This window comes from Calliphora vicina, chromosome 5, assembly GCF_958450345.1.
Source record: "Calliphora vicina chromosome 5, idCalVici1.1, whole genome shotgun sequence".
NCBI classification, from domain to species: domain Eukaryota; kingdom Metazoa; phylum Arthropoda; class Insecta; order Diptera; family Calliphoridae; genus Calliphora; species Calliphora vicina.
Genome location: NC_088784.1, coordinates 80,328,149 through 80,341,122, shown reverse-complemented (window position 1 = coordinate 80,341,122; position 12,974 = coordinate 80,328,149). Strand labels below are relative to the sequence as shown.

At 29.2% G+C, this 12,974-nt stretch overlaps 1 protein-coding gene across 2 annotated transcripts in view; it reads left to right on the top strand.

Annotated features, from left to right (window-relative positions):
- The first annotated feature begins 1,838 nt into the window (after positions 1-1,838).
- The window catches only part of LOC135960615 (angiopoietin-2), a 260,821-nt gene continuing 249,685 nt past the window's right edge, over positions 1,839-12,974 (top strand). For both annotated transcript variants that reach the window (XM_065511948.1, XM_065511947.1), the window contains exon 1: positions 1,839-2,603. In XM_065511948.1, coding sequence (XP_065368020.1) covers positions 2,050-2,603 — 554 coding nt within the window. In that variant the 5' untranslated portion in view covers positions 1,839-2,049. The remainder of the gene's footprint in view (positions 2,604-12,974) is intronic.

Genomic DNA, 12,974 nt, shown 5'->3' with positions numbered 1-12,974 from the left:
AAGAAAAGTTTGGTTGATTTAACCGAAATTTTTCGTTCTCAACTTATTTTCTGTTGATAGAACCAAAAAATTCTATGTGTTCAACCGAATCATTCGATCGGCAACACGTTCGGTTTCTCTGTGTAGATATTTATGCTTATTGATGGTACTCATAAATCCTTTAATTTTTTCGAAGAGATCACAGCCACGTGTTCTCTTTTGTGGGTATATCCTGTACCGCACTTTTGAGGTTACGATTTGTATGTATTTCCATTTGTATCATTCTTTCTCATCACAACCTTCCATAACTTAATGCTCAGATTGTTCTGTGATTAGAATATTTTCATGTGCATCAAAGAAAATCCTCTTCTTCTATTATGCTCTCTTTGAACATTACTTTGGAATTTAGTAAGTTTTCTTGTGATTGCAGACGATCTTTAACCACCATTCTCATAAAGATAGACCTTAACAGCTTGCTCTATAGCCTTATCTATGACAACATCCATCAATTAAGCTTTTCGCTCAAATTTAACACTATATTTTTAACATAATTTGTAACATCATAGTCACTAGTAAAACCAGCATACATTGCCTTTCGTCATTCAGTGGCACACATCTTAAAAAAATGTGTTTCCGACGGATCTCCCTTTAATGAAAACATTAATTTAATGTTATTTCCCCGGATCTATTGGAGCCTGTACTTTGCAAATTCAGATGACTTTTGTTAACTGGTGAAATAACGGAAGACTCAGCTGAATTTCCGGTAGGGAACAGTCATCAGCATGTTTGGTCATTAGCATAAGATTTAGTTTACCCAACGAATTGGTCTACAACATATATAGTATATCAATTGATGTTTTCACTTCAGGATGTCAGTTTGAAATATTCAAATCTTTAAAGTCTGCAGAAATGAGTCTAAGGTTAATGATGTTCCACAATAGATCATGGAAGTTTATTAAAAAAAATAAACAAATTTTCATCCACTTGCATTATTTCGACATTAATATCAGAGATAAGAACATACTAGAACATAAATAGAGGATATAAGTACTATTGATTATGAAAATAAGGCACTTAAATGTGAAGTAGATCATCATATGATCAATATTCATTTCTGTATATACTTAGTACCTCCAGAACATTATGAATATCTAGAATATACATAGATCGGAAACTAGAAAAGAAGTCAAACAAAAAAATAAAAAAAATAATCGCACATGTGTTGTTTTTGACAGCTGAGTTAGGTTTTTGAAAGGAGAGTTTCCGATCTATGTGATCTAGAAGTTTATTCTGATCTTATTGAATCATTGTACTAGTAGAAAACAAATCAGAAGCAAATAAACTGTGATATTTGTTGGAAATTGGCAACAATGATGGATCAGAATCAAACTATGTTCTTTCGAAAACTGTTATCAACAAATGCCATGATCACTAGACTCAATAATTTAAATTTAATCAGGGCGTATGAGTGATATAATATTTTGTATTAAATAAGAAAATAATACAAATTTGTAAACAAAACTTTATATGTAAGTTAACCATATTATTTTACATTTAAGCTAAAAAACGATTAGTTTAGCTTATTTGGCATAAAGTAATAAAGTATTAAATCATATAAATTGGAAACAAAATAAACAAAATGAAAATAAATGCGAAAAAATATATTACAAAAAACCGGCTCAAAAAGTCAATGAATTACAAAAACAAAATGACAAAAAAAACTATCAAAAATCAAAAAAATAAATAAATTTAAAAACAAACATTTTCAATAATATTGTATGTATTATAAATTTTTATTTTCTTCTTTGAAATTATAGTTAAACAACTTATCAAATAGTTGGCAAAAAATACCAAAAAAAATAAATACCAATAATAAGAAAGAAAAACAAACTTCTGTGGAATAAAAAAAGGAAAACAAAAAAATTAAGTGGAAAATCAAACAAAAATTGTGTTTGTGTGTGTTTTTTCATTTTGAAATACAAAATAAAACAAAAATTACAAAAAAAAAATATTCAAAGCATCCATCAACAAAGACAACAAAATAGAAAAATAAAATTGAAATAAAACATCATGTCGGCCTTTAAGGCCAACGTTGCAATGAAAGCACATGGTGGCTTAAACATTGTTAATAACAATAAAAGCAAAAACAATAATAAACAGCAACATCATGTGCAACAACTTAACAACAGCGACAACAAAATGCTAAAGAACAGGTTCTTAACAAAAAATAAAATAAAATCTTCATCCACAACAACATCATCTTCATCGTCCGCAGCATCGTTATTGTCTTCATCGTCGTCATTGTCATCAGCAGCCACAACATTGCCGCCAACACTTGCTACAATAACAACAAAAGCAGCACCAACACAAACATCATCATCATCATTATCATCTTTAACAATTGCTCTTCTATTGATCGTTTGCATTCTAAGTGGCCACATTGTGGTGGCTGGCAGTGCTGGTGCTGTCCGACCCGGTACTGGCAATCCCTCAGCACGTTTGCCACGTACCAGTGCCAGTCAATTGAATAGCGGTAATGGCACTAGTGGCACTAGTGCTGCCTATAAATTGGCTGCCAAATCATTGAACAGTTCCAACACTCGCAACGGCAATTTACGCACAAGGTGAGTACTACAACTAAAACTGAAACTAAAATATTGTTAAACATTTTTCATTCGTGCGATCGCACAGTGACTCTTTCTTGTTTGTGTCTTCATATTCATATTGTGGTTATTTTTTAATCAATGGTTTTAAAGCAACTACAAAAAACTTGTTGTAAATTGTGAAGAATGATCAATAATGTTGTAATTTGTAGAAAAAATATTCTGTCTATTTATTTTACGTGTCATAATTAAATGAGTTCTATTGAACTTTATTTTAGTTTTATTTTATTAATTTAATTATGTGTAAGAATATTAAGAGTTATCATAGTTTTTTATAAAACTATTTTTATTTTCAATTCGTTTGAAAGGTCACAGAGAATTTTAAGCATAAATATTTATTGTGATGAGTAATGCAATTCTTCTCTGTCATTTATACACCTTAAACCAAATGATAATTGCCAGGAAGCGTTTTTTCAACCAAAGGATATTACGGCTTTTCCAATGGACGAATCCCATTATATGCTGGTTACAACACAGGCTTCAATGTACTTATTTTATTCATACTGAGTTGTGCCAGTATGTCTTCTATTTTCTTAAGATTGTTCGCTACATGAGATCGCTGAGTTGAAGGCATATCCATCAATGTCGATCACGATTTGTTATCTAGTGCAAACTGTAGTTATTTTTCGCAGCACGTTCCTAAAACTCGATCTAAAAAAGATCATTATCAATGTCATTCACGAGTTGTAAACCATTGAATTCTGTGTACAGATTAAACAGTTTCGTAGTGACAACCGAATTTGTTCGGACAGATTTTACTGGCAGTAGTGGCTGCAAATTGTTAGACAAATATGATCGCTGAGTTGAATGCATATATTTCTGTATTTTACAAGATGTGATCTAATAGATCGTTCCACATGATGAAGCCTAAGCTCTTTCCAAAACATTATTGTTGTTTAATATCTACTACCCTTGTTTCCAAATCATCTTTCTTAACTATGAGCTGTGAATTTTATTCAAGAGCTGTGATCAAGTGCTGCTTCATTTGGTTTATAGTTGGTCCAAAATGACTTTTGTTATCCATTAGAAACAGAATATTGATCTAATAAATTCTGTTGGTACAACAAAGTCTAAGCTAATCCAAAATACATTAGGTCTGTTGGTATATTTCAACCACCGTTTTACAGTGACAGCTTCGTAAAATGCTTTCACTTAGTAGAAAATTCTTGATTTCCACGAGTTGTGAACTGATGTTGTTAACGATCTGTGAATGTCTTTCACGACCTGTGATCTAGTGCATGTTGAAAATGAGTACAATGGATGCGGAATATATTTTGTTTTCCACGGCTGCTTTTTTATAGGCGTTAGACTTTAAATATCGCTGTGGAAAGTGGAGCCTGAGGGTATGACACGATCAAATATGGGGGCTCAAACTACTAAAACTATTGATATTACCACATTCATGCCAAAATGTTTTTTGTTTAACACAGACGATTCTTTAAATGCTATCGCTAAGTTGTAGAAATCTCAAAATTTTTCTTTCACGATCTATGATCTGGTAAATTCTGTGAGTTCATGACAGTCTATATATGCCCAAATGACATCTAAACTGTTGCTAAGATCTTAACACAGTTATAGCCTTGTTTTTCCCCCGCAGATGCATTATTGAAGTATTCTATATAAGTTTCGTTTCCAATCATTCATTTTTAATCTATGCGGGCCGAAAGTAAATGTACCAGAATGACTTTTGTTTACTTCGTTCATAAGAAGATCTTTAGTGATATGTATCGATGAAAGACGTCTCTGCGATGGTGTTATTTGGGATGACAACTAATTATAACTGTTGAGCAGCATTTGATGAAAGGATCCCCATTTTTAGATAGCAGTAATGATCATTTGAACAACAGCTTGTCATCTTTTATAATTATTTGAAGCGTTATAACAATTATTAATTGAACAACTTTATTCGTCACTTTTGTACATAACTAGTTGAGTCTACTCAACTCTAGTTGAGTCTACTCAACTCTAGTTGAGTCTACTCAACTCAAGTTGAGTCTACTCAACTCTAGTTGAGTCTGCTTAACTCTAGTTGAGTGTACTCAACTCTAGTTGAGTGTACTCAACTCTAGTTGAGTGTACTCAACTCTAGTTGAGTGTACTCAACTCTACTTGAGTGTACTCAACTCTACTTGAGTGTACTCAACTCTACTTGAGTGTACTCAACTCTACTTGAGTGTACTCAACTCTAGTTGAGTGTACTCAACTCAACTAGAGTTGAGCAGACTCAACTAGAGTTAAGCAGACTCAACTAGAGTTGAGTAGACTTAACTAGAGTTGACTCTCCTGTCATGATGTCATGTACTCAACTCTAGTTGAGTGTACTCAACTCTAGTTGAGTGTACTCAACTCTAGTTGAGTGTACTCAACTCTAGTTGAGTGTACTCAACTCTAGTGAGAGTACTCAACTTAGTTGAGTCTGCTCAACTTAGTTGAGTCTGCTCAACTCTAGTTGAGTCTGCTCAACTCTAGTTGAGTCTGCTCAACTCTAGTTGAGTCTGCTCAACTCTAGTTGAGTCTGCTCAACTCTAGTTGAGTCTGCTCAACTCTAGTTGAGTCTGCTCAACTCTAGTTGAGTCTGCTCAACTCTAGTTGAGTAAACTATGATAACTCTTAATATATAGAGTCTGCTCAACTTAGTTGAGTCTGCTCAACTTAGTTGAGTCTGCTCAACTGTTAAATCTGCTCTACTCTATTTTGTTCTAATCAACTATATTTGCATTAATTCAACTCTAATTGAGTCTAGTCGCACGTTGGGTCTATTTATCGCTTAATAGAATACTTATATGGTTTCTTAGTTCCAGACCCAAGAGGTGATGACAGAAACTTTGAGGATATTTGGCACTTACATGATAAGTATGTGATTTATGAAGCACCCTAAGGTATATTTTCGATCATGTTGACAGGGTGAAGCCAATGTTTATTTTAATGAATAAAACAATCTAACCGGGTGATATTTTATGATATTTTTATGATACTGAACAAAAATTAAACTCCACAAATGATTCAAAATCCATGTTTTCATGCTGGTTTACATTGGGGACAGCAGAATATCGAGGTGATGACGGATACTATGGAATAATCTTTCCCGGTTTCAAGCCATGTGAGATTTCATTGACTGTGAACCTCCATATGCTGTGGTAATGTTGAGAATATTATTGAAACTGTGCTAATCCTAGAACAAACGAGAGTATGGAGGTAGATCACTGAGAATTTTACAATTACTACAGGTTAAAGCAACAGGATAGCTTACAATTAGAGATGCCAAACGGGGAATCCCGTTCCCGAAAATCCCGGGGTTTTCGGGATTTCTTAAATCCCGAAGCCCGGGGTTTTTTAATTTTAAATACCGGGATTTTCGGGATTTTCAAAATCCCATTTTTCATAAATAAATAGGGGAAATTGTCGTTTTTGTGTTCCATTTTCATGCATTTTGACATTCTACATTCCCGAATATCGCAAAGAGCTCAACTCCTGCTACAACATAGTTAATAAAGGAAAGCCGTATTTTTGGTTTTCCTTGAGTGTGGCTCTGGAAAATCAATTCTTTACTTTTTTTTGTAAGTTATCTAAGAAAACTCATTTTAAATCCTCTTCAAACGAAATTGATTTTATCTCAGATGAGGAGCTCGAACAAAATGAAAATATTTCGATTGATCAAAGCCTAAAATATACGGAAACTAAAGAGTTTGCTAGTCAATTGTTTTGTGGACGGGAGGGAATCTGATCAAAATATTTATGATGGAATTTGTTTTCGAATGTCTTTTAACATTATCAATACTTGAATTGTTAACTTTAACTTAATTTTTTGTCTTTTTTAGTTATTCTTCTATAACTTAGTCAACGTGCTAAAAGTTCTTTATTAAGTATAATTAGATTCATTGTGTGACTAAATTTATATTGTTCAATATGAAGGTGAAGATTGTCCATATTAGTTTATTACAAACATTTTCCTTGGCTTACAAACAACATATATCTACTAGCAAAAGCTACCTCCATTACCCCTAGTTTTTAAATTATGAAATTTTATATGGCTTGGTGGGTTATTTTGTTGAACCAGTAATTTTTAAGTTTATGTTCAAGTTTATTTTTATATTTTCTGCACAAAAAAGCCAAGAACGTTTTTATATCTGCAAACATAGAATATAAATTTTACATTATGGTTAATTCTTGTATTGGTTTCACAAAAGAAACCCTAGATTTTGTAACCTCAAGTTCTAAGCTTAGATTACCAAAGTAGTTCTTTTATAAATATAACATTATAGTTTTTATTAAGTTAATATTTATGTATATTTATTTATTATATAAAAATATTCTACTAGTTGTTTTTTTTTTGTAAATTTTTTCAATCAATTTGACTGGTTTGTTTTTGCTATTTTTACAATTTATTTTTTTCGGTTGTTGTTATTTTTATTTTCTCGTATTTAATGTCATTTTCTGTCATTTTCATATTTGTTTATTTTGTATTTTGGTTTTTTCAAGTCTGCAAATAAAATTGAGAGAAGAAAAAAAAAAAAGATGCAGAAAAATAATAAAAATCAAACATTTCAAATGAAAACGAAAGACTTAAGCAACAAACCAGTTTGTTGTTTCTATTCATTTATTTATTTACAACGATTTTGTTGTTGCTGTTTTTCTTCTTCTTCTTTCTTTAATATTTATTTTGCATTTTATTTGATTTTGTGTCTTTGTGCATTTATCTTTAGTTGCTGCTGTTGTTGTTGTTGTTATTTTTGTTGTTACTTTAGTTGTAAATTGATAACATATGTAAATTGTTTTTTATTTTATTTCATTTGTATTTATTTATATGTTGTTTTTGTTGTTTGCTTGTAAGTAGCTGCTGTTGTTGTTATTGCTACGATTATGAGATTATGTTAATTTGTTATTTTGTTTTTTGTTTTTTAATGTTTAGTTTATGCCATTTATTTAATGATTAACTACATTTACATTTTTGTATTTTAACTTTGAAAAAAGGAGAAAGAAAAGAAATGAAATAAAATTAAATACCTGAAATATATTCAATCAAATAAAAACAAATACAATACGTTAATAAACATTCATAATAAAAACTTATTTAATAAATGGGTCAAATGTTTTTTACAAAATCGTTTGCATGTGAAAAATTGTCATTTAATGTTAATTTTCCAGTTGAAGTTTAAGGGCCACCAAAAAAATACCTTTCTCTATTAGATGATGGCTTTTAAAACTATTAAGTTAATGCCTAAATTGAATTTTATTTTATCTATTTGTTGATTTGTTAACTGTCAGATTAATTAAATTTTTGTGAAATAAATTTTGCGTAAGCCAGTTTTATGGCCGTATGGCTTTATTGTTAAATTTTAATGTGAATGAAATGGTATTCCATAATTTGTGGTTTTGAGTTGAGAGACCTTTCACTCAAGCAATTGTAGTTGAAATAATTTTATTATGCAACAGTGTGATGATGTTAACGCTAATGAAAAATTCTAACAGAAGATGTATACATTCATTTTCAAGGAATGTAGTGTTTAGCTAATGATATGTGAACGGTATTAATATCTGTAACGCTTTTCACAATTTCCAGATATTAAACAATATCATCCACAAAACAATATCATACTAAAGACTAACGTCTTTATACTAAAGACTAACGTCTTTACTAAAGACTAACGTCTTTACTAAAGACTAACGTCTTTATACTAAAGACTAACGTCTTTACTAAAGACTAACGTCTTTATAATAAAGACTAACGTCTTTATAATAAAGACTAACGTCTTTATAATAAAGACTAACGTCTTTATAATAAAGACTAACGTCTTTATAATAAAGACTAACGTCTTTATAATAAAGACTAACGTCTTTATACTAAAGACTAACGTCTTTATACTAATGACTAACGTCTTTATACTAATGACTAACGTCTTTATACTAATGACTAAGTCTTATACTAATGACTAAGTCTTATACTAAAGACTAAGTCTTATACTAAAGACTAAGTCTTATACTAAAGACTAAGTCTTATACTAAAGACTAAGTCTTATACTAAAGACTAAGTCTTATACTAAAGACTACGTCTTATACTAAAGACTACGTCTTATACTAAAGTCTACGTCTTATACTGGAGACTACGTTTTATTTTAAATGAAATGCTTTTTACAATTTTCTCTAATACTTTAAAAACATCGATTGTTTTTATTTCAAGTAACCATTAATATGAATAATTACATTAATTTAGTTAATTCATTTTATAACTACTAAATCGATAAGGAATTTTTTAGCTGGAACCTGTTTCAAAAACAAAAATTGATAATAATATACAAAAACATTGCAGATCTATAATTCATAATTTATTAAACATGTGAGTTCATAAAATTTAAATTTATAAATTTTAACCGATAGACAATCGTTCAAATGAATCGGTGACTGAAAACAAACATTTGCTTTTAACCATTTTTTTTGTAGCCACCAAATTATAATTATTTCGCAATGAGTTTATTGTAATGTCAATTAAAAAACAGCTATTAGACATTCAATAACAATATTTAAGAGTAATAAAATTCAATTGAAGTTTAAGAATTGTTTTATTTTTGGAATGTTATTTAGATGCCTATGAGAATGTGTTTTAAACACAAGTTTAGACTTGAAAATATTTTTAAATTTTAGTCACCAACAGCTACCGAAATTAATTAAGTAAATATACAACATTTATTTAAAGTTAATTTAAATTAACAAAAAAATAAATGAATGTAACTTTTTTTAAGATATTTGAAGAATTTTTATGGAATAATTATCTTATATAACGTGTTCATGTATGTATAGAATCAAATATAAAAAACTGTCATGAAAGGTCATCTCATTATATTTATGGAAACTGATTAAAAACATAACAACTCATTTGTTTTGTTCTTTGGGTTCTTATTTTTTCAACAAAAAATAAACATATTCTCTACAACATCCCATCTAATAATTATTCTTAAACATGACCTATAAATTATATGTTCTACACAAACTTTCTAAACTAATTCCATGTTTCCTAAGACTATAATTATAGTGCTTATGTTTCTAATAAGAATCATCTTATCAATTTCATCTTTCAATGTAATTTATTGCAAGCCAAGCTGTTCTCAAAATTAAAATTAATTTTTTGTTTATTTGTTTTTAAAATTAAGTCAAGGAAGTTGCAGATATAAAAAAAATATAATTATACCCGATTTGAATATAGCTGAATATAAATTATTTAACAAACAAAATTTATTTTATATTGTTGTTATTAATTGCTTAATTAACATGAAATTTTGTATGTTTCGATGAGTATATTCTCTGTTAGAATTAATGCCAGCATTATAAAAATCTTTGAGATTTTAGAAAACAAATTTGTTGTTCAAAATGCTTTATGTCTGCACATTAATTGCAAAATTGATTAATTCATTATTATAATTCATTTGATCTTCAAAATAGTATTAAAATAAAGAATAAAAAAATGCATAAGAATTACTTTTGAAAAATAGAGGGAGGTAGTATTTGAAAATCAGAAGTTTTATATTAAAGATTGGATCTTATCTACGTCCTCTACTAAAGACTGCGTGTTATACTAGAGTGTTCTTTTTTATTTCAATTTTATTTAAAAATTTTATAATAAAGACTACGTCTCATACCAAAGACAACGTCTTATACCGAAGACTACGGCTTATGCTACACCCTATGTGTGATACTAGAGACTACGTCTTATACTAGAGACTATGACTTACACTAGAGGTTACGTCGTATTCTAGCTACCACGTCTTATACCAGAGACTACATCTTTTTCCAGAGACTATGTCCTCTACTAAAGACTACATCTTATACTAAAGATATCATCTTATACAAAAGACTTCTTCTAAAGACCACGTCTTCTTCTAAAGACTACGTATTATACTAAAGACTACGTATTATACTAAAGACTACGTCTTATTCTAAAGACGTAGCTTATACTAAAGACTACGTCTTATACTAAAGACTAAGTATTATACTAAAGACTAAGTCTTATACTAAAGACTAAGTCTTATACTAAAGACTTAGTCTTATACTAAAGACTAAGTCTTATACTAAAGACTAAGTCTTATACTAAAGACTAAGTCTTATACTAAAGACTAAGTCTTATACTAAAGACTTAGTCTTATACTAAAGACTAAGTATTATACTAAAGACTAAGTATTATACTAAAGACTAAGTCTTATACTAAAGACTAAGTCTTATACTAAAGACTTAGTCTTATACTAAAGACTAAGTCTTATACTAAAGACTAAGTCTTATACTAAAGACTAAGTCTTATACTAAAGACTACGTCTTATACTAAAGACTAAGTATTATACTAAAGACTAAGTATTATACTAAAGACTAAGTCTTATACTAAAGACTTAGTCTTATACTAAAGACTTAGTCTTATACTAAAGACTAAGTCTTATACTAAAGACTAAGTCTTATACTAAAGACTACGTCTTATACTAAAGACTAAGTCTTATACTAAAGACTTAGTCTTATACTAAAGACTAAGTCTTATACTAAAGACTAAGTCTTATACTAAAGACTAAGTCTTATACTAAAGACTAAGTCTTATACTAAAGACTAAGTCTTATACTAAAGACTTAGTCTTATACTAAAGACTAAGTATTATACTAAAGACTAAGTCTTATACTAAAGACTAAGTCTTATACTAAAGACTTAGTCTTATACTAAAGACTCAGTCTTATACTAAAGACTAAGTCTTATACTAAAGACTAAGTCTTATACTAAAGACTACGTCTTATACTAAAGACTAAGTATTATACTAAAGACTAAGTCTTATACTAAAGACTAAGTCTTATACTAAAGACTTAGTCTTATACTAAAGACTAAGTCTTATACTAAAGACTAAGTCTTATACTAAAGACTAAGTCTTATACTAAAGACTAAGTCTTATACTAAAGACTTAGTCTTATACTAAAGACTAAGTCTTATACTAAAGACTAAGTCTTATACTAAAGACTAAGTCTTATACTAAAGACTAAGTATTATACTAAAGACTAAGTCTTATACTAAAGACTAAGTCTTATACTAAAGACTAAGTCTTATACTAAAGACTAAGTCTTATACTAAAGACTAAGTCTTATACTAAAGACTAAGTCTTATACTAAAGACTAAGTCTTATACTAAAGACTAAGTCTTATACTAAAGACTAAGTCTTATACTAAAGACTAAGTCTTATACTAAAGTCTAAGTCTTATACTAAAGACTAAGTCTTATACTAAAGACTAAGTCTTATACTAAAGACTAAGTCTTATACTAAAGACTAAGTCTTATACTAAAGACTAAGTCTTATACTAAAGACTAAGTCTTATACTAAAGACTAAGTCTTATACTAAAGACTAAGTCTTATACTAAAGACTAAGTCTTATACTAAAGACTAAGTCTTATACTAAAGACTAAGTCTTATACTAAAGACTAAGTCTTATACTAAAGACTAAGTCTTATACTAAAGACTAAGTCTTATACTAAAGACTAAGTCTTATACTAAAGACTAAGTCTTATACTAAAGACTACGTCTTATACTAAAGAGTACGTCGTATACTAAATACTACGTTTTATACTAAAGACTACGTCTTATACTAAATACAATTTCTTGTACTGAATACAGTGTTTTATACTAAAGACTACGTCTTATATTAAATACTGCGTCTTCTACTAAATACTACGTTTTATACTAAAGACTACGTTTTATACTAAAGACTACGTCTTATACTAAAATTCTCAGTGTTATATTTGATTTTTTAATTCGAGTAATTTTTTTTGATATAGGTAGGCTTGTACTTAGTCCTCTAGGATTTTTGAGATTTTCAGATTTTGATCCAGTTGACTTTAATAATTTTCCTTTATATACAATTCAAAACATCCCGTATGAAATCCTAAATTAAATTATTATCGTACACCTTGCAGCTGCCCAAATGTATTTGTAATTTCATGAAAAATTTCTCACACAATCTATAATGGCAACCCACAATTTATAGCATTAAATAACCTAAAATTAGCCGATGAATAAATTTCGTATTCATACATAAATTTTATGTTCATAATTTTGTTTTTTTTTTTCAATACAGTTTTAAAATTATAAAATGCTTTAGAAATGTGTAGACAAATGCTACCACCACTCTACTACAAAACCACTTCTTTTTTTTAATTTAATGCCCGGTGTTGATCACCTTTGGTCTCAATACAATTACAGGCGATTGTAACCTAAAGCTATTTTGTTTTCTAGCTTAGTTTTGTTATTTCTTTGTATATGAAATCATACATAATTTCTTGTAACATAAACTGTATGTTTTCCATTCGAAACTTTATTTG